This window comes from Lampetra fluviatilis, chromosome 68, assembly GCF_964198595.1.
Source record: "Lampetra fluviatilis chromosome 68, kcLamFluv1.1, whole genome shotgun sequence".
NCBI classification, from domain to species: domain Eukaryota; kingdom Metazoa; phylum Chordata; class Hyperoartia; order Petromyzontiformes; family Petromyzontidae; genus Lampetra; species Lampetra fluviatilis.
Genome location: NC_136342.1, coordinates 3404661 through 3431518, shown reverse-complemented (window position 1 = coordinate 3431518; position 26858 = coordinate 3404661). Strand labels below are relative to the sequence as shown.

The 26858-nt window shown below is 61.1% G+C and overlaps 1 protein-coding gene across 1 annotated transcript in view; it reads right to left on the bottom strand.

Annotated features, from left to right (window-relative positions):
* SPTAN1 (spectrin alpha, non-erythrocytic 1) overlaps window positions 1-26858 on the bottom strand; it is a 110134-nt gene that overhangs the window by 73771 nt on the left and 9505 nt on the right. The window contains 17 exon segments of the mRNA XM_078882923.1: window positions 1118-1240; window positions 4177-4405; window positions 4407-4421; window positions 5628-5809; window positions 7173-7377; window positions 8648-8803; window positions 11279-11356; window positions 11968-12078; window positions 13567-13704; window positions 14993-15094; window positions 15798-15933; window positions 16378-16532; window positions 17590-17734; window positions 21755-21888; window positions 25370-25408; window positions 25410-25433; window positions 25435-25518. Coding sequence (XP_078739049.1) covers window positions 1118-1240; window positions 4177-4405; window positions 4407-4421; window positions 5628-5809; window positions 7173-7377; window positions 8648-8803; window positions 11279-11356; window positions 11968-12078; window positions 13567-13704; window positions 14993-15094; window positions 15798-15933; window positions 16378-16532; window positions 17590-17734; window positions 21755-21888; window positions 25370-25408; window positions 25410-25433; window positions 25435-25518 — 2056 coding nt within the window.

Below are 26858 nucleotides of genomic sequence, written 5' to 3'. Positions count from 1 at the left end.
GTACGGTGTGCGGTAGGATTGTGGCGGGTGTGGTGGTGTAGTGGTAGTACGGTGGCGGTGGCGGATTGTGGCGGTTGTGGTGGTGGTGTAGTGTTATGGTGGCGATGCCGCGTCGGTCACGGCGCCGCGCCAGTGTGCGGTAGAATTGTGGCGGGTGTGGTGGTGTAGTGTTACGGTGTGCGGTAGGATTGTGGCGGTTGTGGTCGTGTAGTGGTACGGTGTGCGGTAGCATTGTGGCGGCTGTGGTGGTGTCGTGGTACGGTGTGCGGTAGCATTGTGGCGGTTGTGGTGGTATCGTGTTACGGTGTGCGGTAGGATTGTGACGGTTGTGGTGGTGTCGTGTTACGGTGTGCGGTAGGATTGTGGCGGGTGCGGCGGCGGTGTAGCGGTAGTGCGGTGGCGGATTGTGGCGGGTGTGGTGCGGTAGGATTGTGATGGGTGTGGTGGTGGTGCAGTGGTACGGTGGTGGTGGCGGATTGTGGTGGTTGTGGTGGTTGTGGTGGTGTAGCGGTACGGTGGCGGTGCCGTGTTGGTGACGGCGTCACGCCGGTGTGCGGTAGGATTGTGGCGGTTGTGGTGGTGGTGTCGTGTTACGGTGTGCGGTAGGATTGTGGCGGGTGTGGTGGTGTAGTGGTACGGTGTGCGGTAGGATTGTGGCGGTTGTGGTGGTGGTGTCGTGTTACGGTGTGCGGTAGGATTGTGGCGGGTGTGGTGGTGTAGTGGTACGGTGTGCGGTAGGATTGTGGCGGTTGTGGTGGTGGTGTAGTGGTACGGTGTGCGGTAGGATTGTGGCGGGTGTGGTGGTGTAGTGGTACGGTGTGCGGTAGGATTGTGGCGGTTGTGGTGGTGGTGCCGTGTTACGGTGTGCGGTAGGATTGTGGCGGGTGTGGTGGTGTAGTGGTACGGTGTGCGGTAGGATTGTGGCGGGTGTGGTCGTGTAGTGGTACGGTGTGCGGTAGGATTGTGGCGGTTGTGGTGGTGCCGTGTTACGGTGTGCGGTAGGATTGTGGCGGTTGTGGTGTTGTAGTGTTACGGTGGCGGCGCCGCGTCGGTCACGGCGTCACACCGGTTGTGCGGTGAAAGTGGCCGTTGTCGGTGCCGCGGGTGAGCGCCCTACCCTCGTCCACCATGGCGCCCCCTTTCTGCTCGACGGCGCGGATGCGTGGCTCGTGCCCCGCGATCTCCGCCTGCAGCGCCTGGTGCTTCTTGAGCAGGTTCTGCACGCCGATCAGGTCCTTGCCTGCAGCCACGAGCGAGCACAGCAGCAGCAGCAGCATTCAGGAGCGGTGGTAGACTCCACACTCCCACCCCCCCATGACCTCACCACACTTGGTAGAACCCACTCACTCCACACACTCCACCCCCATGACATCACTACACTTGGTAGAACCCACACACTCCCCCCCCATGACCTCACCACACTTGGTAGAACCCACACACTCCCCCCCCCATGACCTCACCACACTTGGTAGAACCCACTCACTCCCCCCCCATGCCCTCACCACACTTGGTAGAACCCACTCACTCCACACACTCCACCCCCATGACCTCACCACACTTGGTAGAACCCACACACTCCCCCCCCATGACCTCACCACACTTGGTAGAACCCACTCACTCCACACACTCCACCCCCATGACCTCACCACACTTGGTAGAACCCACACACTCCCCCCCATGACCTCACCACACTTGGTAGAACCCACTCACTCCCCCCCATGACCTCACCACACTTGGTAGAACCCACTCACTTCACCCCCATGACCTCACCACACTTGGTAGAACCCACTCACTCCACCCCCATGACCTCACCACACTTGGTAGAACCCACTCACTCCCCCCCATGACCTCACCACACTTGGTAGAACCCACTCACTCCCCCCCCCCATGACCTCACCACACTTGGTAGAACCCACTCACTCCCCCCCATGACCTCACCACACTTGGTAGAACCCACTCACTCCCCCCCATGACCTCACCACACTTGGTAGAACCCACTCACTCCCCCCCATGACCTCACCACACTTGGTAGAACCCACTCACTTCACCCCCATGACCTCACCACACTTGGTAGAACCCACTCACTCCACCCCCATGACCTCACCACACTTGGTAGAACCCACTCACTCCCCCCCATGACCTCACCACACTTGGTAGAACCCACTCACTCCCCCCCATGACCTCACCACACTTGGTAGAACCCACTCACTTCACCCCCATGACCTCACCACACTTGGTAGAACCCACTCACTCCCCCCCCCCCATGACCTCACCACACTTGGTAGAACCCACTCACTTCACCCCCATGACCTCACCACACTTGGTAGAACCCACTCACTCCCCCCCCCCCATGACCTCACCACACTTGGTAGAACCCACTCACTCCCCCCCCCCATGACCTCACCACACTTGGTAGAACCCACTCACTCCCCCCCCCCATGACCTCACCACACTTGGTAGAACCCACTCACTCCCCCCCATGACCTCACCACACTTGGTAGAACCCACTCACTCCCCCCCATGCCCTCACCACACTTGGTAGAACCCACTCACTCCCCCCCCATGACCTCACCACACTAGGTAGAACCCACACACCACACCCCCATGACCTCACCACACTTGGTAGAACCCCACACACCACACCCCCATGACCTCACCACACTTGGTAGAACCCACTCACTCCCCCCCCATGACCTCACCACACTAGGTAGAACCCACACACCACACCCCCATGACCTCACCACACTTGGTAGAACCCACTCACTTCACCCCCATGACCTCACCACACCAGGTAGAACCCACACACCACACCCCCATGACCTCACCACACTTGGTAGAACCCACTCACTCCCCCCCATGACCTCACCACACTTGGTAGAACCCACTCACTTCACCCCCATGACCTCACCACACTTGGTAGAACCCACTCACTCCCCCCCCCATGCCCTCACCACACTTGGTAGAACCCACTCACTCCCCCCCATGACCTCACCACACTTGGTAGAACCCACTCACTCCCCCCCCCCCATGACCTCACCACACTTGGTAGAACCCACTCACTCCCCCCCCATGACCTCACCCACACTTGGTAGAACCCCACTCACTCCCCCCCCATGACCTCACCACACTAGGTAGAACCCACACACCACACCCCCATGACCTCACCACACTTGGTAGAAACCCACTCACTTCACCCCCATGACCTCACCACACCAGGTAGAACCCACACACCACACCCCCATGACCTCACCACACTTGGTAGAACCCACTCACTCCCCCCCATGACCTCACCACACTTGGTAGAACCCACTCACTTCACCCCCCATGACCTCACCACACTTGGTAGAACCCACTCACTCCCCCCCCATGCCCTCACCACACTTGGTAGAACCCACTCACTCCCCCCCCCCCCCCATGACCTCACCACACTTGGTAGAACCCACTCACTCCCCCCCCATGACCTCACCACACTTGGTAGAACCCACTCACTCCCCCCCATGACCTCACCACACTTGGTAGAACCCACTCACTCCCCCCCCCCCCATGACCTCACCACACTTGGTAGAACCCACTCACTCCCCCCCATGACCTCACCACACTTGGTAGAACCCACTCACTCCCCCCCCATGACCTCACCACACTTAGTAGCGCCCACTCACTTTACCCCCATGACCTCACCACAGTTGGTAGAACCCACTCACTCCCCCCCCATGCCCTCACCACACTTGGTAGAACCCACTCACTCCCCCCATGACCTCACCACACTTGGTAGAACCCACTCACTCCCCCCCACTGACCTCACCACACTTGGTAGAACCCACTCACTCCCCCCCCATGACCTCACCACACTTGTAGCGCCCACTCACTTCACCCCCATGACCTCACCACAGTTGGTAGAACCCACTCACTCCCCCCCATGCCCTCACCACACTTGGTAGAACCCACACACCCCACCCCCATGACCTCACCACACTTGGTAGAACCCACTCCCCCCCCCATGACCTCACCACACTTGGTAGAACCCACTCACTTCCCCCCCCATGACCTCACCACACTTGGTAGAACCCACTCACTCCCCCCCCATGACCTCACCACACTTGGTAGAACCCACTCACTCCCCCCCATGCCCTCACCACACTTGGTAGCGCCCACACACACTCCCCCCCCCCAACTCACCTCGGTTGGTAGAGGCGGCCACTGGCTCCTTCTCGCGGATCCAGGTCTCCTCGTCCTCCGTGTCACGGAAAAGCTGCTGGAGACGCAGCGAGTCGGCCAGCTTCTGCTTGCGAGCGGCCATGGGCTCGCGCAAGGCCTCGTAGCGACCCACCAGGTCCTCCTGCTTGGTGCGGATGGCGTCCGCGTCAAAGTGACCCGCCTCCTGGAACTGCTTCGCCTGGATGCTCACCTCCGTCGATACGGTCCTGGCAAAGGGAGGGGCGGGCGGGCGGGTGGGCAGGGCGAGAGTTCAAGGTTCAAGTTTGGTTTCGGTTTCAAGGCAGGCGAGAAGTAGTCGAGCGACTGCAAGGACGGGGGAGGGGGGGGTCTTAATCGCGCGAGTGAGTGAATGAGTGGTGTGAGTGAATGAGTAGTTGAGTGGGTGAGTGAGTGGGTGGGCGGGTGAATGGGCGAGTGAGTGGGTGCGAATGAGTGGGCGTGTGAGTGGGCGAGTAAGTGGGGAGTGAGTGAATAAGGTGTGAGAGTGAATGAGTGGGTGAGTGAATGAGTGCGAGTGGGCAAGTGAGTGGGCGTGCGAGTGGGGCGAGTGATGTGGGCGAGTAAGTGGGTGAGTGAGTGAATAAGTGTGAGAGTGAATAAGTGTGAGAGTGAATGAGTGTGAGAGTGAATAAGTGTGAGAGGAATGAGTGGGGTGAGTGTGTGAGTGGGTGAGTGAATAAGTGTGAGTGGATGAATGAGTGGGCGATGAAGTGGGCAAGTGGGTGTGCGAGTGAGTGGGCGTGTGAGTGGGCGAGCGAGTAGGCGAGTGGGTGAGTGAGTGAATAAGTGTGAGAGTGAATGAGTGGGTGAGTGAATGAGTGGGTGAGTGAATGAGTGCGAGTGGGCAATTGAGTGGGCGATTGAGTGGGCGATTGAGTGGGTGATTGAGTGGGCGATTGAGTGGGCGATTGAGTGGGCGATTGAGTGGGCGACCGAGAGGGCGACCGAGAGGGCGACCGAGTGTGCGACCGAGTGTGCGATGAGTGGGTGGGTGAGTGGGTGGGTGGGCGAGTGAGTGAGTGGGCGAGTGAGTGAATACGTGTGAGAGTGAATGAGTGGGTAAGTGATTGACTGGGTGACTGAATGAGTGGGTGAGTGAGTGAATGAGCACGAGTGGGTGAGTGAATAAGTGCGAGTGAGTGGGTAAGTTTGTGGGCGAGATTGTGGGCGAATGAGTGGGCGAATGAGTGAGTAGGCGAGTGGGCGGGCGAGTGAGTGAATGAGTGGGTAAGTGAATGAGTGGGTGGGCGAATGAGTGGGTGGGCGAGTGAGTGGGCGATTGGGTGGGTGGGCGAGTGAGTGGGTGAGTGAACGAGCAAACGAAGTGAGCGAGTGGCCGAGCGGGTGAGGCGGTGGGCGAGCGATTGAGACGACGACCGATCGACGGTGGGGCGCGTGCGCTAGCGACGCACCTGGTGCGCCGCCACGTCAGCCTCCAGCAGCGCGTGCTTGCGCTGCAGGTTGTGCACGCTCGTCAGGTCCTTGCCGAGGTCCTCGGAGGCCAGGTGGCCCTCCACCTCGTACAGCCACAGCTCGATGTCCTCCACGTTGCGGTTGAACTGCTGCTGCTGGTTGGCTTCGCGAAGCTTCACGCCTACGCCGCGCGGCGCGCACAGGGGAAGAAACGATGACGATGGAGTTGGCACTGGGCGGTGACGATGATAGCATTGGTGGACACGACGATGGTGGAGTTGGGATTGGTGGTCACGACGATGGTGGAGTTGGGATTGGTGGTCACGACGATGGTGGAGTTGGGATTGGTGATGACGATGGTGGAGTTGGGATTGGTGGTCACGACGATGGTGGAGTTGGGATTGGTGGTGACGATGGTGGAGTTGGGATTGGTGGTCACGACGATGGTGGAGTTGGGATTGGTGGACACGACGATGGTGGAGTTGGGATTGGTGGACACGACGATGGTGGAGTTGGGATTGGTGGTGACGATGGTGGAGTTGGGATTGGTGGTGACGATGGTGGAGTTGGGATTGGTGGGCACGACGATGGTGGAGTTGGGATTGGTGGTGACGATGGTGGAGTTGGGATTGGTGGACACGACGATGGTGGAGTTGGGATTGGTGGTGACGATGGTGGAGTTGGGATTGGTGGTGACGATGGTGGAGTTGGGATTGGTGGACACGACGATGGTGGAGTTGGGATTGGTGGTGACGATGGTGGAGTTGGGATTGGTGGTCACGACGATGGTGGAGTTGGGATTGGTGGTCACGACGATGGTGGAGTTGGGATTGGTGGTCACGACGATGGTGGAGTTGGGATTGGTGGTCACGACGATGGTGGAGTTGGGATTGGTGGTGACGATGGTGGAGTTGGGATTAGTGGACACGACGATGGTGGAGTTGGGATTGGTGGTGACGATGGTGGAGTTGGGATTGGTGGTCACGACGATGGTGGAGTTGGGATTGGTGGTGACGATGGTGGAGTTGGGATTGGTGGTCACGACGATGGTGGAGTTGGGATTGGTGGTGACGATGGTGGAGTTGGGATTGGTGGTCACGACGATGGTGGAGTTGGGATTGGTGGTGACGACGATGGCATTGGCATTGATGGTGACGATGATGACGGCATTGGTGGTCACGACGATGATGGAGTTGGCACTGGCGATGATGATGATGATGGCGTTGGTGGTGACAATGGTGGAGTTGGCAATGCCGGTGATGGAGTTGGTGGTGACGCTGATGGAGTTGGTGGTGACAATGATGGAGTTGGCACTGCCGGTGACGATCGCGTTTGGCACTGCTGGTGACGATGATGGCGTTGGCACTGCCGGTGACGACGATGATGTAGTTGGCACTGCCGATGACGATGATGGCGTTGGTGGTGACGATGATGGCGTTGGCACTGCCGATGACGACGATGGCGTCGTCACTGCCGGTGACGATCGCGTTTGGCGGTGACGACGACGACGACGGCGTTGTTGTTGTTGTTGTTGGCGCTGCCACCTTTGAGCTCGGAGGCGTCCTGCAGCCGGGCCCAGAGCTCCTGCACCTCGCGCATTCGCTCGGCCACGTCGTCCGCCGCGTAGTGCCGCCCCTCCACCAGCTCCTGCCCGCCCTGCTGCAGCGCCTCCAGCCGGCTCTGGTTGGCCGAGAGCTCCGCCTCAAACGCCTGGTGCTTCTGCACCTTGCCCTGCAGGTTCGTGGGGTCCTGGGGGGGGGGGGGGGGAGCAGAGGGGAGGGGGCGGGCGGTGAGGCTGGGCGACGAGACGGTGCGGCTCGCACGGTGACGCGATGGGGCGTCACGCACGAGCAAAGAGGACGATGACGACGATGATGACGATGAGAAGGAGCATCGGGAGGTAAAGAGGAGGGGGGGAACGGGATAGATGGGGGTGGGGGGGGAGGAGGGTGGGGGAAGAGGTGGGGCAGGAAGAGGGTGGAAGGTGGAGGAGGAGGGTGGACGAGGCGGAGGGTGCAGATGAGGGGGGGGATGGAGGAGGACGTGGAGGACAAGAAGATGGGAGGGAAGGAGGGAGGGTTAAGGGAGCGAGGGTTGAGGGAGGGAGGGGAGGGTGGTGAGGGAGGCGAGGGAGGTGAGGGAGGGAGGTAGGGAAGAGAGGATGGGAGGGAGGGTTAAGGGGGAGCGAGGGTTGAGGGAGGGAGTGGAGGGAGGGAGGTGAGGAAGGGAGGTAGGGAAGAGAGGATGGGAGGGAGGGAGGGTTAAAGGAGCGAGGGTTGAGGGAGGGAGGGGAGGGAGGGAGGTGAGGGAGGGAGGTAGGGAAGAGAGGATGGGAGGGAGGGTTAAAGGAGCGAGGGTTGAGGGAGAGAGGGGAGGGTGGTGAGGGAGGCGAGGGAGGTGAGGGAGGGAGGTAGGGAAGAGAGGATGGGAGGGAGGGAGGGTTAAAGGAGCGAGGGTTGAGGGAGGGAGGGGAGGGAGGGAGGTGAGGGAGGGAGGTAGGGAAGAGAGGATGGGAGGGAGGGTTAAAGGAGCGAGGGTTGAGGGAGAGAGGGGAGGGTGGTGAGGGAGGCGAGGGAGGTGAGGGAGGGAGGTAGGGAAGAGAGGATGGGAGGGAGGGAGGGTTAAAGGAGCGAGGGTTGAGGGAGGGAGGGGAGGGAGGGAGGTGAGGGAGGGAGGTAGGGAAGAGAGGATGGGAGGGAGGGTTAAAGGAGCGAGGGTTGAGGGAGAGAGGGGAGGGTGGTGAGGGAGGCGAGGGAGGTGAGGGAGAGAGGTAGGGAAGAGAGGATGGGAGGGAGGGAGGGTTAAAGGAGCGAGGGTTGAGGGAGGGAGGGGAGGGAGGGAGGTGAGGGAGGGAGGTAGGGAAGAGAGGATGGGAGGGAGGGTTAAGGGAGCGAGGGTTGAGGGAGGGAGGGAGGGAGGGAGGGAGGGAGGGAGGAAGGGAGGGAGGGAGGTGAGGGAGGGAGGTGAGGCAGGGATGGAGGTGAGGGATGGAGGTGAGGCAGGTGAGGGGTCCGCCCACCTTGTAGGACTCGTCGGTGGCCGTCTTCATCTTCTCGTTGACCCAGCTCTTGAGCTCGTCGGCGTCGCGACAGAACTGCTGCAGGCGGTACGAGTCCTCCAGGGCGGCGCGGCGCGCCAGCGCACGCTCGTGCAGCGCGTTACGCCTCGCCACCAGCTGACATGGGCGGCACACGCACGCGGCACGCACACACGCGCACACACCGCACGCACACACCGCACGCACGCACGCAGCACATACGCAGCACACACGCAGCACACACACGCGCAACACAAGCATACAGCACACACGCAGCACACACGCAGCACACACACGCGCAACACAAGCATACAGCACACACGCAGCACACACGCAGCACAAGCATGCAGCACATACGCAGCACACACACACACAGCACGCAGCACACGCAGCATGCACACACACGCAGCACAAGCATGCAGCACGCACACACACGCGGCAAGCAGCACATCCACACACACGCAGAACACGCACACATGCAGCACACACACACACACAGCACGCAGCACGCACACACACGTGGCAAGCAGCACATCCACACGCACGCAGCACACACACACGCGGCACACACGCAGCACACACACGCACACACACACGCAGCACACGCACACACACACGCAGCACACGCACGCAGCACGCACGCAGCACACACACACACGCACACACGCAGCACACACACGCAGCACACACACGCAGCACACACACACGCAGCACACACACACACGCAGCACACACACACACGCAGCACACACACACACACACACGCAGCACACACACACACGCACACACACACACACACGCGCAGCACACACACACACACACACGCAGCACACACACACACACACGCAGCACACACACACGCAGCACACACACACGCAACACCCACGCAGCACACACACACACGCAGCACACACACAGCACACACACGCAGCATGATTAGAATCCACTCTTTCGCCTTGAAGCTTTCGTGACTGCAGGGATTCATCTTCTTGGTTCTTTCGGTGAAGTCGCGTGACTTTACCGAAAGAACCAAGAAGATGAATCCCTGCAGTCACGAAAGCTTTAAATCGAAAAAAATATTATTTTATTATTTAATACGATTATTATATTGTATTTTATTATTTTATTTTATTACATTATATAATATTATTTTATTATAATATTATTTTATTATGTTTTATTTTTATAATTTAATTACTTCCCTTATATGTGGTGACTTTACCGAAAGAACCAAGAAGATGACATTCACTCCTCGATCCTCGCGCACTTTGGGCCGGTGACCGTTGCCCATGGGCGGCACACGTTCGCCGCTCGTTGTCGCAGAGGGTTCACGGTTCGAATCGGGCAGGCCGCCCTGGTTAATACTGCGGTGGTGGCGCGTGTTCACCGTAGTAGTAGTATAGTAGTAATAATAATACTACTCCGCGCCATCACGCAGATCCCCGTGACGTCATTCGGAACGAGAGGTCTGCCGTCGCTTGCCGCCGTCGTGAACCAACACTTCTAAAACTACAACGCTCGGCTAGAGGTCGCAAACGGGCTGGGATCGAACCCACGACCTCCTGTATACCAGGTGAGGTAGTTAACATCTCCTAACCACCATGATGATGATGACAGACACACAAACTCGAAATATACAGCAGGCGGCATCAGGGCTGGGATCGAACCCACGACCTCCTGTATACCAGGTGAGGTAGTTAACATCTCCTAACCACCATGATGATGATGACAGACACACAAACTCGAAATATACAGCAGGCGGCATCAGGGCTGGGATCGAACCCACCACCTCCTGTATACCAGGTGAGGTAGTTAACATCTCCTAGCCACCGTGATGATGGCAGAGACACACAGCAGCAACCGTCATCAGGGCTGGGATCGAACCCACCACCTCCTGTATACCAGGCGAGGTAGTTAACATCTCCTAACCACCATGATGATGATGACAGAGACACACAGACTCGAAATATACAGCAACCGTCATCAGGGCTGGGATCGAACCCACCACCTCCTGTATACCAGGCGAGGTAGTTAACATCTCCTAACCACCATGATGATGATGACAGAGACACACAGACTCGAAATATACAGCAGGCGGCATCAGGGCTGGGATCGAACCCACCACCTCCTGTATCCCAGGCGAGGTAGTTAACATCTCCTAGCCACCGTGATGATGATGACAGAGACACACAAACTCGAAATATGCAGCAAGCATCATCAGGGCTGGGATCGAACCCACGACTTCCTGTATACCCGGCGAGGTAGTTAACATCTCCTAACCACCATGATGATGATGACAGAGACACACAGACTCGAAATATACAGCAGGCGGCATCAGGGCTGGGATCGAACTCACGACTTCCTGTATACCCGGCGAGGTAGTTAACATCTCCTAACCACCATGATGATGATGACAGACACACAAACTCGAAATATACAGCAGGCGGCATCAGCGCCGGGATCGAACCCACGACCTCCTGCACACCTGGCGAGGTAGTTAACATCTTGCCACCACGGCACCCCGTTAAAAAACTGACAGCACCAGCAGCAGCACAAATGGTCACGTGCCCGCGTGACGATCGTCCGGCGCGGCAGGGAGAGAGGGGGGCTCACCGCGTCCCTGCGGGCTGCCACGTCGTCGCGTGCGTAGTGCCCCGCCTGGATCAGTTTCGTCGCAAACTCCTCCAGCGCCTGCGGTTGGCGGCGAGACAGCAGCGTCAGCGTCGTCGGCGTCGGCATCATCATCAGCAGCAGCATCATCATCAGCAGCAGCATCATCATCAGCAGTGGCAGCAGCAGCATCATCAGCAGTGGCAGCAGCATCATCAGCAGCAGCATCATCAGCAGTGGCAGCAGCAGCATCATCAGCAACATTGGCAACAGCAGCATCATCATCAGCAGCAGCAGCATCATCAGCAGCAGCAGCAGCAGCATCATCATCATCAACATCAGCATCAGCGTCATTAGCAGCAACATCAGCAGCATCATTTGCAGCAGCAGCAGCATCATCATCATCATCATCAGCAGCATCATCATCATCAACATCAGCATCATTAGCAGCAACATCAGCAGCAGCATCATTTGCAGTAGCAGCAGCAGCATCATCATCATCATCAGCAGCAGCAACATCATCGGTAGCAGCAGCGGTGAGATATCAACGCCAGCGTCGCCTTCACCCAGCACCGTCGCCGTCATCACAACAACCACGGGGTTGCCCCAGGGCAGCTGCCCCAAGGCGACTGCCCCAAGGCGGCTGCCCCAAGGCGGCTGCCCCTGCCGCATGCCGCGTGACGCCGCCTCACCGTGATCTTCTCCTCCTGGGCGCTCAGCGACTTCTCAAAGTCCTCGTGCTTCTTGAGCAGGGCCTCGACGCTGTCCAGCGAGTCCCCGCGGTCCTCGTTCAGCAGGAACGCCTGGGGCACGCACGGGGATGGGGGGCACGGTGGGGGGGGGGCACGGGGGGGGGCGGGTGGGTGGGGTGGGGTGGGGTGGGGCGGAGGGACAGAGAGAGAGAGACGCGCGTCGGAAACACGTCCGCGCCATCTCCGACAGCCCCGCCATCGGTGGCGGGGCTAGCAGCGGCGCGACCTCCGCTGTGGTGTTGCCGGTGCGGTGGGTGCGGTGGGCCTAGCGTGGTGTGTATGGTAGTGCAGCGTAGTGCACGGCGGTGGTGGGGAGAGCACGGTGGCCGTGATCGTTGTGGTGGGGAGAGCGCAATGGTGGTGGGTAGAGCGCGGTGGTGGTGGTAGTGGTGGTGGGGAGAGCGTGGTGGTGGTGGTGGTGGTGGTGGGAAGAGCGCGGTGGTGGTGGTGGTGGGGAAAGCGCGGTGGTGGTGGTGGCGGGTAGAGCGCGGTGGTGGTGGTGAGGAGAGCGTGGTGGTGGTGGTGGTGGGTAGAGCGCGGTGGTGGTGGTGGTAGTGGTGGTGGTGGTGGGGAGAGCGTGGTGGTGGTGGGGGTGAGCGCGGTGATGGTAGTGGTGGGGGTGAGCGCGGTGGTGATGGTGGTGGGTAGAGCGCGGTGATGGTGGTAGTGGGTAGAGCGCGGTGGTGGTGGTGGGGGTGAGCGTGGTGATGGTGGTGGTGGGTAGAGCGCGGTGATGGTGGTGGTGGGGGTGAGCGCGGTGATGGTGGTGGTGGGTAGAGCGCGGTGATGGTGGTGGTGGGGGTGAGCGTGGTGATGGTGGTGGTGGGTAGAGCGCGGTGATGGTGGTGGTGGGGGGTGAGCGCGGTGATGGTGGTGGGGGTGAGCGCGGTGATGGTGGTAGTGGGGGTGAGCGCGGTGATGGTGGTGGTGGGGGTGAGCGCGGTGATGGTGGTGGTGGGGGTGAGCGCGGTGGTGATGGTGGTGGGTAGAGCGCGGTGATGGTGGTGGTGGGGGTGAGCGCGGTGATGGTGGTGGTGGGGGTGAGCGCGGTGATGGTGGTGGTGGGGGTGAGCGCGGTGATGGTGGTGGTGGGGGTGAGCGCGGTGATGGTGGTGGTGGGGGTGAGCGCGGTGATGGTGGTGGTGGGGGTGAGCGCGGTGATGGTGGTGGTGGGTAGAGCGCGGTGGTGGTGGTGGTGGGGGTGAGCGCGGTGATGGTGGTGGTGGGTAGAGCGCGGTGGTGGTGGCGGTGGGGTGAGCGCGGTAATGGTGGTGGTGGGGTGAGCGCGGTGGTGGTGGTGGTGGGGTGAGCGCGGTGGTGGTGGTGGTGGGGTGAGGGGTGAGCGCGGTGGTGGTAGTGGTGGGGGTGAGCGTGGTGATGGTGGTGGTGGGGTGAGCGCGGTGGCCGTGGTGGTGGGGTGAGCGCGGTGGTGGTGGTGGGGGTGAGCGCGGTGGTGGTGGTGGGGTGGTGTGTGGGGGTTGAGCGCGGTGGTGGTGGTGGTGGTGGGGTGGTGTGTGGGGGGCGGGGTGGTGGACCAACCTCCTGCTTGCTCATCCAGTTGTCCACCTGCTCCGTGTCGCGGTAGAAGAGCTGCAGGTCCATGCACTGCTCGTACAGCTGGCGCCGCGCCTCCCACAGCTCCAGCAGCGCCGTGCGCTCCTCCGCCAGCACCGTCAACTGCAGGGGGCAAAGGTCACCCCGGCGTTGGGGTGAGGGTCGCGTGGAGGCCGCGCTGGAGACCGTGTGGGAGTGGGTCAGAGGTCGCACACGGGTTTTGATTCCTTACCCGTACCCGTACTCGGCCGCACCAGGGTCGCAAACGGGTACCCGTACCCGATACCCGGCCGGGTACGGGTACCTGGGTATCGGGTACGGGTGTCGGGTACTCGATTGCGACCTCTGGGATGAAGCCATGTTGCAGGCGCGGGTGGGTTGATTCTAGGAACTTGAATTGTGAGAAGAGACAAGACGTTGGGAAATGAGTGACAAACGGTGACTCACCAGTGACTCACGGCTTTCTCACTCGTTGGTTGGGGTGAGTCACATGCGGCTACCCGTACCCGGCCGCACCAGGGTCGCAAACGGCTACCCGTACCCGGCCAGGTGGTGGTGGTGTAGGTGGTTATGGTGTAGGCGGTTATGGTGTAGGTGGTGCAGGTGTAGGTGGTTATGGTGTAGGCGGTTATGGTGTAGGCGGTGCAGGTGTAGGCAGTGCAGGTGGTGGCGGTGCAGGCGGGTGGCGGTGTAGGCGGTGCAGGTGGCGGCGGTGCAGGCGGTGCAGGTGGTGGTGGTGTAGGTGGTTATGGTGTAGGCGGTGGCGGTGCAGGCGGTGGCGGTGTAGGCGGTGCAGGTGGCGGCGGTGCAGGCGGTGCAGGTGGTGGTGGTGTAGGTGGTTATGGTGTAGGCGGTGGCGGTGCAGGCGGTGGCGGTGTAGGCGGTGCAGGTGGTGGTGGTGCAGGTGGTGGTGGTGCAGGTGGTGGCGGTGTAGGTGGTGGTGTAGGCAGTGAAGGTGGTGGTGGTGGTGCAGGTGGTGGCGGTGTAGGCGGTGCAGGTGGTGGTGGTGTAGGTGGTTATGGTGTAGGCGGTGCAGGTGTTGGCGGTGCAGGTGGTGGTGGTGCAGGTGGTGGCGGTGTAGGCGGTGCAGGTGGCGGCGGTGCAGGTGGTGGTGGTGCAGGTGGTGGTGGTGCAGGTGGTGGCGGTGTAGGCGGTGCAGGTGGCGGCGGTGTAGGCAGTGTAGGCGGTGCAGGTGGTGGCGGTGCAGGTGGCGGCGGTCTAGGCGGTGTAGGCGGTGCAGGTGGCGATGGTGCAGGTGGCGGCGGTGCAGGTGGCGGCGGTGTAGGCGGGGTGCAGGTGGTGGCGGTGCAGGTGGTGGCGGTGTAGGCGGTGCAGGTGGTGGTGGTGCAGGTGTTGGCGGTGCAGGTGGTGGCGGTGCAGGTGGTGGTGGCAGCGGCGCCGGTGGCCTCACCTTCTCGCGCACCTCCTCCGAGGCGTAGTGGTTGGCGTGCACCAGGGCCTCCCCAGCCGCGTCGGCAGACTTGAAGCTGTCCTCGTGGGCGTCGATCTCCCCCTGTGCGCACGGTCAAAGGCAAAGGTCCCCCGTGTAGCCTCCTCCGGCGAGAGCGCCGCCAGGGGGCGGGTGCTGTTCGCGAGCACTCGGAGCTCCGCAGCCGGCCGTGCCGCGCGTGCCAGAACGTTGAAACCCGCCCCCCCCGACCCCGTGTTTTCGCACCGTGCGTCGCCAACCGTGCCGATTAACCGGAGGAGCAATGTACGGCAACGCGCGCGGGGGATGTACGGGGCACCGGGGCGGAGTAGGCGAGTGGGGTTTGGGTGAGAGGGTGAGAAGGGCGAGGGGGTGGGTGGGTAAGGTAAGGTCCAGGCCGCTAAGCTGCGGGGTTAAACCCTCTCGCTCTGCAGAGTGCACGTGGAACGATCAGGTCACCGTGAGCACAAGGGGGGTCCCGGTGGCCAGCACCACGCCCGGCCGCCTTTGTCTCTCCAGTGGCGATGGTCACCACTCCCCACACGAGACAAAGGTCTCCCACATAGCCCTCGACTTACTTTTGGGGCAAGTGCTGTTAGCGAGCAGCGCCTATGGTGCACGGGGGGGGGGGGGGGGGGCGAGTAGGCGGCCGCCTTTGTCTCCCCAGTGGCAACCCCTAGGGGGCGGCATCGCGACCCCTAGGGGGCGGCACCGCGACCCCTAGGGGGCGGCACCGCGACCCCACGACCCCTAGGGGGCGGCACCGCGACGCCGAGGGGGGCGGCACCTTGTGCTCCTGGTGGCGGTCCAGCAGGGCCTCGGCTCCCGCCACCTCGTTGGCCAGCTCGTCGGCGCCGATCAGCGCCTTCATCTCCGTCACCCAGCTGGTGAGGTCGCGGAAGTCCGCCAGGAAGCGCTGCAGCCTGGTTGGGGGGAAGAGGAGGGGGGGCAGCAGTGTCGGTATCCGGGGTCCGAGTGGTGCGTGTTTATCTTTGTACGCTAAACGTCTTTCGCGCCGACACGTAGCCAACCGCGCTGCGTGTGCCACGTGCGTGTGCAGCAAAGCGGGTCGTGTGTGCGCCTTGTGTGTGCGCGTGTGCCGCGTGCGTGCGTGTGTGCCGCGTGCGTGTGTTTCCCGCTTGCGTGTGTTCCGCGTGCGTGTGTGTGCCGCGTGCATTAGTGTGCCGCGTGCGTGTGTGCCGCGTGCGTGTGTGCCGCGTGTGTGTGCCGCGTGCGTGTGTGTGTGTAGTGTGTGTGTGCCGCGTGCGTGTGTGCCGCGTGCGTGTGTGCCGCGTGCGTGTGCCGCGTGTGCGTGCCGCGTGTGTGTGTGCCGCGTGCGTGTGTGCGTGTGCCGTGCATCGGCTCACTTGTACGAGTCCTCGAGGCGAGTGTGCCGGTCGATGGCCGTGTTGCGGATGCACTCCCAGTTCTCGATGAGCTCCTCGCGCTTCACCTGGATCTGCGGGGCGCTGGCCGCGTGGCTCTTCTGCAGGCGCTCCGCCTCCGCGCACAGCGTCCCCACCTATGCGCACGCCACAACACCAACCACAACCCGTTAGACCCAACATTTTATTCTCATTTCACGGACCCCCCGGCCACCAAGAACGTGACGGGCAGCTCAACGAAGCGGGAATTTAGAGCAGCCCGAGAGGAGAGAATGTCGGCGAAGGAGAGTAATCGTGTACAACCATTTCAAGATTTATCATTTGACCAGGTAAGGCCCCCCGCTGAGTTGCTGCTGCGGACGCGGACGCAGCTTATAATCATCATCATCATCGTCGCCGTGGAAATTTATAACAGCAGCCAACTAACTCTGAACGCGTGACGTCGATTCTGAATGAGGGAAAAAAGAACGGAGGACCCGGAGAAAAATCCACAGAACCACCACAGGGAGAGAGAGAGTGAGAGACACGCAAAGCCCACGACCTCCTGCATACCAGGCGAGGTAGTTAACATCTCCTCGCCACCGTGATGATGATGAGAGAGAAAGACACGCAATGCCCACGACCTCCTGCATACCAGGCGAGGTAGTTAACATCTCCTAGCCACCGTGATGATGATGAGAGAGAGAGACACGCAAACTTCAAATGGACAGGAGGCATAGCCAAGGATCGGGATCGAACCCACGGCCTCCTGTACACCAGGCGAGGTAGTTAACATCTCCTAGCCACCGTGATGATGATGAGAGAGAGAGACACGCAAACTTCAAATGGACAGGAGGCATAGCCAAGGATCGGGATCGAACCCACGACCTACTGGGGCAAGTGCTGTCAAGCGAGCATCTATGGTGGCCAGAAAGGTACACGAGGGGATGGGTGGCCAGCACCAGTGACGATGATTTCCACACCGTACCAGCTACTCATTTGAGGCCGGGTCGCACACGCACACACAAAGACAAAGATCCCCCAGGTAGCCTTTGAACAGACCCATCAGGGGCACAAGCGTGGATTGCGAGCGGTGCCCGGCACACGAGACGGAGCGGCGTGGCGAGCGCGCCTAACCGCAGCGCCACCGCTCCCCGCAAGGTGGAAGACCGCCCCCCACCACCCGCCCACCCACACCCCCCCACCAGCGCTGACCTTGTCCTCGAGAGCGGCGAGCTCGCGCTCCAAGCCCTCGTGCTTGCGCAGCAGCGCCTGCACGCCGGCTAGGTCGCGGCCAAAGTCGTTGGACGACATTAGCTGCTCCTTCTCCTTGATCCAGCCGATCGCTTCGTCCACATCCCTGGGTCGGGGGGAGGGGGGTGAGGCGAGGTGGGGGTGGGAGGGGGGTGTCAACCAAACCGTGCACGCTCGCCCACTCGCCCACTAGGCACCTCACTCATCAACACCATCGCTCACTCACCCGCTCTTGTCCGTCGCCCACTCGCCCCGTTTCTCGCTCGCCCACTCGCCCCGTTTCTCGCTCGCCCACTCGCCCCGTTTCTCGCTCGCCCACTCGCCCCGTTTCTCGCTCGCCCACTCGCCCCGTTTCTCGCTCGCCCACTCGCCCCGTTTCTCGCTCGCCCACTCGCCCCGTTTCTCGCTCGCCCACTCGCCCCGTTTCTCGCTCGCCCACTCGCCCCGTTTCTCGCTCGCCCACTCGCCCCGTTTCTCGCTCGCCCACTCGCCCCGTTTCTCGCTCGCCCACTCGCCCCGTTTCTCGCTCGCCCACTCGCCCCGTTTCTCGCTCGCCCACTCGCCCCGTTTCTCGCTCGCCCACTCGCCCCGTTTCTCGCTCGCCCACTCGCCCCGTTTCTCGCTCGCCCACTCGCCCCGTTTCTCGCTCGCCCACTCGCCCCGTTTCTCGCTCGCCCACTCGCCCCGTTTCTCGCTCGCCCACTCGCCCCGTTTCTCGCTCGCCCACTCGCCCCGTTTCTCGCTCGCCCACTCGCCCCGTTTCTCGCTCGCCCACTCGCCCCGTTTCTCGCTCGCCCACTCGCCCCGTTTCTCGCTCAGCCACTCGCCCCGTTTCTCGCTCAGCCACTCGCCCCGTTTCTCGCTCGCCCACTCGCCCCGTTTCTCGCTCGCCCACTCGCCCCGTTTCTCGCTCGCCCACTCGCCCCGTTTCTCGCTCGCCCACTCGCCCCGTTTCTCGCTCGCCCACTCGCCCCGTTTCTCGCTCGCCCACTCGCCCCGTTTCTCGCTCAGCCACTCGCCCCGTTTCTCGCTCGCCCACTCGCCCCGTTTCTCGCTCGCCCACTCGCCCCGTTTCTCGCTCAGCCACTCGCCCCGTTTCTCGCTCGCCCACTCGCCCCGTTTCTCGCTCGCCCACTCGCCCCGTTTCTCGCTCGCCCACTCGCCCCGTTTCTCGCTCGCCCACTCGCCCCGTTTCTCGCTCAGCCACTCGCCCCGTTTCTCGCTCGCCCACTCGCCCCGTTTCTCGCTCGCCCACTCGCCCCGTTTCTCGCTCAGCCACTCGCCCCGTTTCTCGCTCGCCCACTCGCCCCGTTTCTCGCTCGCCCACTCGCCCCGTTTCTCGCTCGCCCACTCGCCCCGTTTCTCGCTCGCCCACTCGCCCCGTTTCTCGCTCAGCCCACTCGCCCCGTTTCTCGCTCAGCCACTCGCCCCGTTTCTCGCTCAGCCACTCGCCCCGTTTCTCGCTCAGCCACTCGCCCCGTTTCTCGCTCAGCCACTCGCCCCGTTTCTCGCTCAGCCACTCGCCCCGTTTCTCGCTCGCCCACTCGCCCCGTTTCTCGCTCGCCCCACTCGCCCCGTTTCTCGCTCGCCCACTCGCCCCGTTTCTCGCTCGCCCACTCGCCCCGTTTCTCGCTCAGCCACTCGCCCCGTTTCTCGCTCGCCCACTCGCCCCGTTTCTCGCTCGCCCACTCGCCCCGTTTCTCGCTCAGCCACTCGCCCCGTTTCTCGCTCAGCCACTCGCCCCGTTTCTCGCTCGCCCACTCGCCCCGTTTCTCGCTCGCCCACTCGCCCCGTTTCTCGCTCGCCCACTCGCCCCGTTTCTCGCTCAGCCACTCGCCCCGTTTCTCGCTCAGCCACTCGCTCGCCCGATCTTCTGACCGTCTCGTTCACTCACGCCCTTGCATGCTCGCCCACTCGCCCCGTTTCTCGCTCGCCCACTCGCCCCGTTTCTCGCTCGCCCACTCGCTCGCCCGATCTTCTGACCGTCTCGTTCACTCACGCCCTTGCATGCTCGCCCACTCGCCCCGTTTCTCGCTCGCCCACTCGCCCCGTTTCTCGCTCGCCCACTCGCCCCGTTTCTCGCTCGCCCACTCGCTCGCCCGATCTTCTGACCGTCTCGTTCACTCACGCCCTTGCATGCTCGCCCACCCGCCCCGTTTCTCGCTCGCCCACTCGCCCCGTTTCTCGCTCAGCCACTCGCCCCGTTTCTCGCTCGCCCACTCGCCCCGTTTCTCGCTCGCCCACTCGCCCCGTTTCTCGCTCAGCCACTCGCCCCGTTTCTCGCTCTCCCACTCGCCCCGTTTCTCGCTCGCCCACTCGCCCCGTTTCTCGCTCGCCCACTCGCCCCGTTTCTCGCTCGCCCACTCGCCCCGTTTCTCGCTCAGCCACTCGCCCCGTTTCTCGCTCGCCCACTCGCCCCGTTTCTCGCTCGCCCACTCGCCCCGTTTCTCGCTCGCCCACTCGCCCCGTTTCTCGCTCGCCCACTCGCTCGCCCGATCTTCTGACCGTCTCGTTCACTCACGCCCTTGCATGCTCGCCCACTCGCCCCGTTTCTCGCTCGCCCACTCGCCCCGTTTCTCGCTCAGCCACTCGCCCCGTTTCTCGCTCGCCCACTTCGCCCCGTTTCTCGCTCGCCCACTCGCCCCGTTTCTCGCTCAGCCACTCGCCCCGTTTCTCGCTCGCCCACTCGCCCCGTTTCTCGCTCGCCCACTCGCCCCGTTTCTCGCTCGCCCACTCGCCCCGTTTCTCGCTCGCCCACTCGCCCCGTTTCTCGCTCAGCCACTCGCCCCGTTTCTCGCTCGCCCACTCGCCCCGTTTCTCGCTCGCCCACTCGCCCCGTTTCTCGCTCAGCCACTCGCCCCGTTTCTCGCTCGCCCACTCGCCCCGTTTCTCGCTCAGCCACTCGCCCCGTTTCTCGCTCGCCCACTCGCCCCGTTTCTCGCTCGCCCACTCGCCCCGTTTCTCGCTCGCCCACTCGCTCGCCCGATCTTCTGACCGTCTCGTTCACTCACGCCCTTGCATGCTCGCCCACTCGCCCCGTTTCTCGCTCGCCCACTCGCCCCGTTTCTCGCTCGCCCACTCGCTCGCCCGATCTTCTGACCGTCTCGTTCACTCACGCCCTTGCATGCTCGCTCACTCTACCACCCACATCTCTCACTCACTCGCCCCCACCCCCTGCTCAGCCCCCGCTCACTCACCCCCACTTGCTCACCCCCACTCACCCCCCCCACTCACCCCCCTCGCCCCCCCCCTGTTGAAGCGCTGGATCTCTCGCTCACTCGCTCACCCCCCCCCACTTACACCCCCCCCACTTACACCCCCCCACTCACACCCCCCACCCCTCCCCGCACCTGTTGAAGCGCTGGATCTCACACCCCCCCCGCCCCCACTCACCCCCCCGCTCACCCCCACCGCCCCGCACCTGTTGAAGCGCTGGATCTCTGACTCACCCCCCACTCACCCCCCACCCCCCCACTCCGCACCTGTTGAAGCGCTGGATCTCTGACTCACCACCCCACTCACCCCCCACCCCCCCACTCCGCACCTGTTGAAGCGCTGGATCTCTGACTCACCCCCCACTCACCCCCCACCCCCCCACTCCGCACCTGTTGAAGCGGAAGCGCTGGATCTCTGACTCACCACCCCACTCACCCCCCACCCCCCCCACTCCGCACCTGTTGAAGCGCTGGATCTCTGACTCACCACCCCACTCACCCCCCACCCCCCCCACTCCGCACCTGTTGAAGCGCTGGATCTCTGACTCACCACCCCACTCACCCCCCACCCCCCCACTCCGCACCTGTTGAAGCGCTGGATCTCACACCCCCCCCCGCCCCCACTCACCACCCCCCTCACCACCCCACTCACCACCCCGCTCACCCCCCCCGCTCACCCCCCCCCCCCTCACCTGTTGAAGCGCTGGATCTCTCACTCACCCCCCCACTCACCACCCCACTCACCCCCCCAACCCCCCACTCACCCCCCAACTCACCCCCCACCCCACCACCCCCCCGCCCCGCACCTGTTGAAGCGCTGGATCTCTCACTCACCCCCCCACTCACCACCCCCCCAACCCCCCACTCACCCCCCAACTCACCCCCCACCCCACCACCCCCCCGCCCCGCACCTGTTGAAGCGCTGGATCTCCGCGGAGCCGAACAGCTTCTCCTGGCGCTGCAGGGCGAGCGACTTGAGGCGCAGCCAGGCTGCCGTCAGCTCCTCCTGCCGCTTGCCGATCTGCTGCTGCTCGGGATGAGACTCCTGCGCCGCCCACAAGACCAGGTCGGCCTTCAAGCCCTTGCTCCGCATTTTTAAATCCTTTATATTAAGTTCGCTTGCTTGCGCGCTTATGACCGCGCAAATCTTTCGGTCGTTTTTTATTTAAATCCTTTATATTAAGTTGGTTTGCTTGCGCGCTTGCTTGCGCGCTTACGACCGTGCAAATCTTTCGGTCGTTTTTAATTTAAATCCTTTATATTAAGTTCGCTTGCTTGCGCGCTTGCTTGCGCGCTTACGACCGTGCAAATCTTTCGGTCGTTTATTATTTAAATCCTTTATATTAAGTTCACTCGCTTGCTTGCTTGCGCGCTTACGACCGTGCAAATCTTTCGGTCGTTTTTAACTTAAATCCTTTATATTAAGTTTGCTTGCTTGCTTGCGCGCTTACGACCGTGCAAATCTTTCGGTCGTTTTTTATTTAAATCCTTTATATAAGTTCGCTTGCTTGCGCGCTTGCTTGCGCGCTTACGACCGCGCAAATCTTTCGGTCGTTTTTTATTTAAATCCTTTATATTAAGTTCGCTTGCTTGCGCGCTTGCTTGCGCGCTAACGACCGTGCAAATCTTTCGGTCGTTTTTAAACCCACTTCCCGTGATCCAATCGAGCTGACATTTTGCACACAGACTCGTTGTGCGTGACAATTTCTTTTCGTGAAATTTTTTTTTCCAAAATTTTACACCTTTTAGGAAAAAATAAATTATATTTAATTACCAATTGTTTAATGGTGGCAGGCAATCATCTGACCCATAGGTGGCAGCCATCTCAAGCCAGAGGACGAGAGGACTCTAGCCGCCCGTTTCAAAGACCAATGTGGGCTGGGTTGTGGCCCATTGAACACGCATATAAAGGATTTATAGTGAAAAACTTTGTTTTTACGGGTTAATTGTTGTTAAATCATTTATATTAAGTTCACTTGCTTGCTTGCATGCGCGCTTACGACCGTGCAAATCTTTCGGTCGTTTTTTTAACCCACTTCCCGTGATCCAATCGAGCTGACATTTTGCACACAGACTCGTTGTGTGTGACAATTTATTTTCGTGAAAAAAAAATTCCAAAATTTCCCACTTTTTAGGGAAAAAAAATTTCATATTTAATTTAAAATACCAATGTGATGAAAATGAAAATCTTACTCAAGAAAAACAGAAATGAATAATAAATAAAACCGATGCCACGCATAAAGGATTTATAGTGAAAAACTTTGTTTTTACGGGTTATTTTTTTTCCATTTAAAGCTTTCGTGACTGCAGGGATTCATCTTCTTGGTTCTTTCGGTAAAGTCTCCCCGACAGACCTGGTCTTCGCCTGAGGAAGGCTGCTTGCGTTGTGGCCGAAACGTCGTGAGAATTATTTTATTATGTTTTATTTTTATTATTTTATTATTTACATTCTACGTGACTTTACCGAAAGAACCAAGAAAATGAATCCCTGCAGTCACGAAAGCTTTAAATCAAAACCCTAAATTAAATTTCGATTTAAAGCTTTCGCCCATCCCAGCTTAAATAGTCGCTCCAAGCCTGGGGTGTGTCATTCAGACGCTGTCTTTCCGACAGACTTCTTCACCTGATAATAAAATAATAAAAATAAACATAACAAAATAATTCTCACGACGGCTGCTTGCGTTGTAGCCGAAACGTCGTGAGAATTATTTTATTATGTTTTATTTGTAATATTTTATTATTTCCCTTCTACGTGATGACTTTACCGAAAGAACCAAGAAGATGAATCCCTGCAGTCACGAAAGCTTTAAATCGAAAATTAGACGCTCCAAGCCTGGGGTTGTTTCATTCAGACGCTGTCTTCTCGACAGACCTGTTCTTCACCTGAGGACGGCTGCTTGCGTTGTGGCCGAAACGTCGTGAGAATAATTTTATTATCTTTTATTTTTATCATTGTATTATTTCCATTCTACGTGACGACTTTCCCGAAAGAACCAAGAAGATGAACCCTTTCTCCTCGTTCCCATGACGTACGGCAGCCACTGGGGGAGGGGGGGCGGTGTGGGTGGAGGAGGTGGGGGGTGTGGGTGGAGTGGGTGGAGGAGGTGGGGGGTGTGGGTGGGGGGTGTGGGCGGAGGAGGTGGGGGGTGTGGGTGGAGTGGGTGGAGGAGGTGGGGGGTGTGGGCGGAGTGGGTGGAGGAGGTGGGGGGTGTGGGTGGAGGAGGTGGGGGGTGTGGGCGGAGTGGGTGGGGGTGTGGGCGGAGGAGGTGGGGGGTGTGGGTGGAGTGGGTGGAGGAGGTGGGGGGTGTGGGCGGAGTGGGTGGAGGAGGTGGGGGGTGTGGGCGGTGTGGGTGGAGGAGGTGGGGGGTGTGGGCGGTGTGGGTGGAGGAGGTGGGGGGTGTGGGCGGAGGAGGTGGGGGGTGTGGGCGGTGTGGGTGGGGGGGGTGGAGGGTGTGGGCGGTGTGGGTGGAGGAGGTGAGGGGTGTGGGCGGAGGAGGTGAGGGGTGTGGGCGGTGTGGGTGGAGGAGGTGGGGGGGTGTGGGCGGAGTGGGTGGAGGAGGTGGGGGGTGTGGGCGGTGTGGGTGGAGGAGGTGGGGGGTGTGGGTGGAGGAGGTGGGGGTTGTGGGTGGAGTGGGTGGAGGAGGTGGGGGGTGTGGGCGGAGTGGGTGGAGGAGGTGGGGGGTGTGGGCGGTGTGGGTGGGGGGTGTGGGGGGTGTGGGTGGAGGAGGTGGGGGGTGTGGGCGGTGTGGGTGGGGGGTGTGGGCGATGTGGGCGGTGTGGGTGGGGGGTGTGGGTGGAGTGGGTGGAGGAGGTGGGGGGTGTGGGCGGTGTGGGCGGAGGAGGTGGGGGGTGTGGGCGGTGTGGGTGGGGGGTGTGGGGGGTGTGGGTGGGGGAGGTGGGGGTGTGGGTGGAGGAGGTGGGGGGTGTGGGCGGTGTGGGTGGAGGAGGTGGGGGGTGTGGGTGGAGTGGGTGGAGGAGGTGGGGGGGTGTGGGCGGAGTGGGTGGAGGAGGTGGGGGGTGTGGGCGGTGTGGGTAGGGGGTGTGGGTGGAGGAGGTGGGGGGTGTGGGCGGTGTGGGTGGGGGTGTGGGTGGAGGAGGTGGGGGGTGTGGGCGGTGTGGGTGGGGGGTGTGGGTGGAGGATGGTGGGGGGTGTGGGCGGTGTGGGTGGGGGGTGTGGGTGGAGGAGGTGGGGGGTGTGGCGGTGTGGGTGGGGGGTGTGGGCGGTGTGGGTGGGGGGTGTGGGCGGGTGGGTGGGGGGGTGTGGGCGGTGTGGGTGGGGGGTGTGGGCGGTGTGGGTGGGGGGTGTGGGCGGTGTGGGCGGGGGAGGTGGGGGGTGTGGGCGGAGTGGGTGGGCGGGTGGGTGGGGGGGTGTGGGCGGTGTGTGGTGGGGGGTGTGGGCGGTGTGGGTGGGGGGTGTGGGCGGTGTGGGTGGGGGAGGTGGGGGGTGTGGGCGGAGTGGGTGGGCGGTGTGGGCGGAGGAGGTGGGGGGTGTGGGTGGGCGGTGTGGGTGGGGGGTGTGGCGGCACCTCAAGGAGTTTGTTGGCGAGGCCGTCGACGTCGTTCACTTCGCTCCTCGTGCGCTCCGAGGTCCCGTCTGGAACTCCTCAAACTTCTTCTGCAGGACCTCCACGTGCTCCAGATCCTGGCCCAGCTCCTCCGACATCACGATCGCCTCCTGGGGGTGGCGGAGGATGGGTGAAGGGGGGGGGATGGATGGAGGGTGGTGAGGGTGAGGGTTACTCCGCCACCAAGCGAAACCACGGCGGTGCTCACCACGCAAACCGCTGCAGCCGCCACCGCCGCCGCCCGCCGCCACCTTCAGGCGAGCGGGGAACCTCAACAGAGGCCACGGCTGCTGTTCGCTACCCCGGGCCAGAGGTGGCAACTCCACGTTGCCATGGCGGCAACGCCGTTTCCTAGGTAACGCCTTCCCCGCTAATTGGAGGTGCGTTGGAAGAAGAACTAACTATGGGTCTCTCTGTGCGAGTCTATGGGTCTGTGTGTGATGAGTCTATGGGTCTGTGTGTGAGTCTATGGGTCTCTGTGTGAGTCTATGGGTCTCTGTCTGAGTGTATGGGTCTCTGTGCGAGTCTATGGGTCTCTGTGTGAGTCTATGGGTCTCTATGTGAGTCTATGGGTCTCTATGCGAGTCTATGGGTCTCTGTGCGATGAGTCTATGGGTCTCTTTATGAGCCTATGGGTCTCTGTGCGAGTCTAAGTCTCTATGTGAGTTTATGGGTCTCTGTGTGAGTCTATGGGTCTCTGTGCGAGTCTATGGGTCTCTGTGTGATGAATCTATGGGTCTCTGTGTGAGTCTATAGGTCTCTGTGTGAGTCTATGGGTCTCTATGCGAGTCTATGGGTCTCTGTGTGAGTCTATAGGTCTCTGTGTGAGTCTATGGGTCTCTATGCGAGTCTATGGGTCTCTGTGTGAGTCTATAGGTCTCTGTGTGAGTCTATGGGTCTCTATGCGAGTCTATGGGTCTCTGTGTGAGTCTATAGGTCTCTGTGTGAGTCTATGGGTCTCTATGCGAGTCTATAGGTCTCTGTGTGAGTCTATAGGTCTCTGTGTGAGTCTATGGGTCTCTATGCGAGTCTATGGGTCTCTGTGTGAGTCTATAGGTCTCTGTGTGAGTCTATGGGTCTCTATGCGAGTCTATGGGTCTCTATGTGAGTTTATGGGTCTCTGTGTGAGTCTATGGGTCTCTATGCGAGTCTATGGGTCTCTATGCGAGTCTATGGGTCTCTGTGTGAGTCTATGGGTCTCTATGCGAGTCTATGGGTCTCTGTGTGAGTCTATGGGTCTCTGTGTGAGTCTATGGGTCTCTATGCGAGTCTATGGGTCTCTGTGTGAGTCTATGGGGTCTCTGCGAGTCTAGTTATGTATGTATGTATGTAGAACTTCTTTTGCACCGTACGTAACCAACCGTGCTATTCGGAGGTGCGTTGGAAGGACAACTCAGTGGTAAAACATGCAAACTAACGTGCTCCAGAGACAAAGATCCCCCGTGTAGCC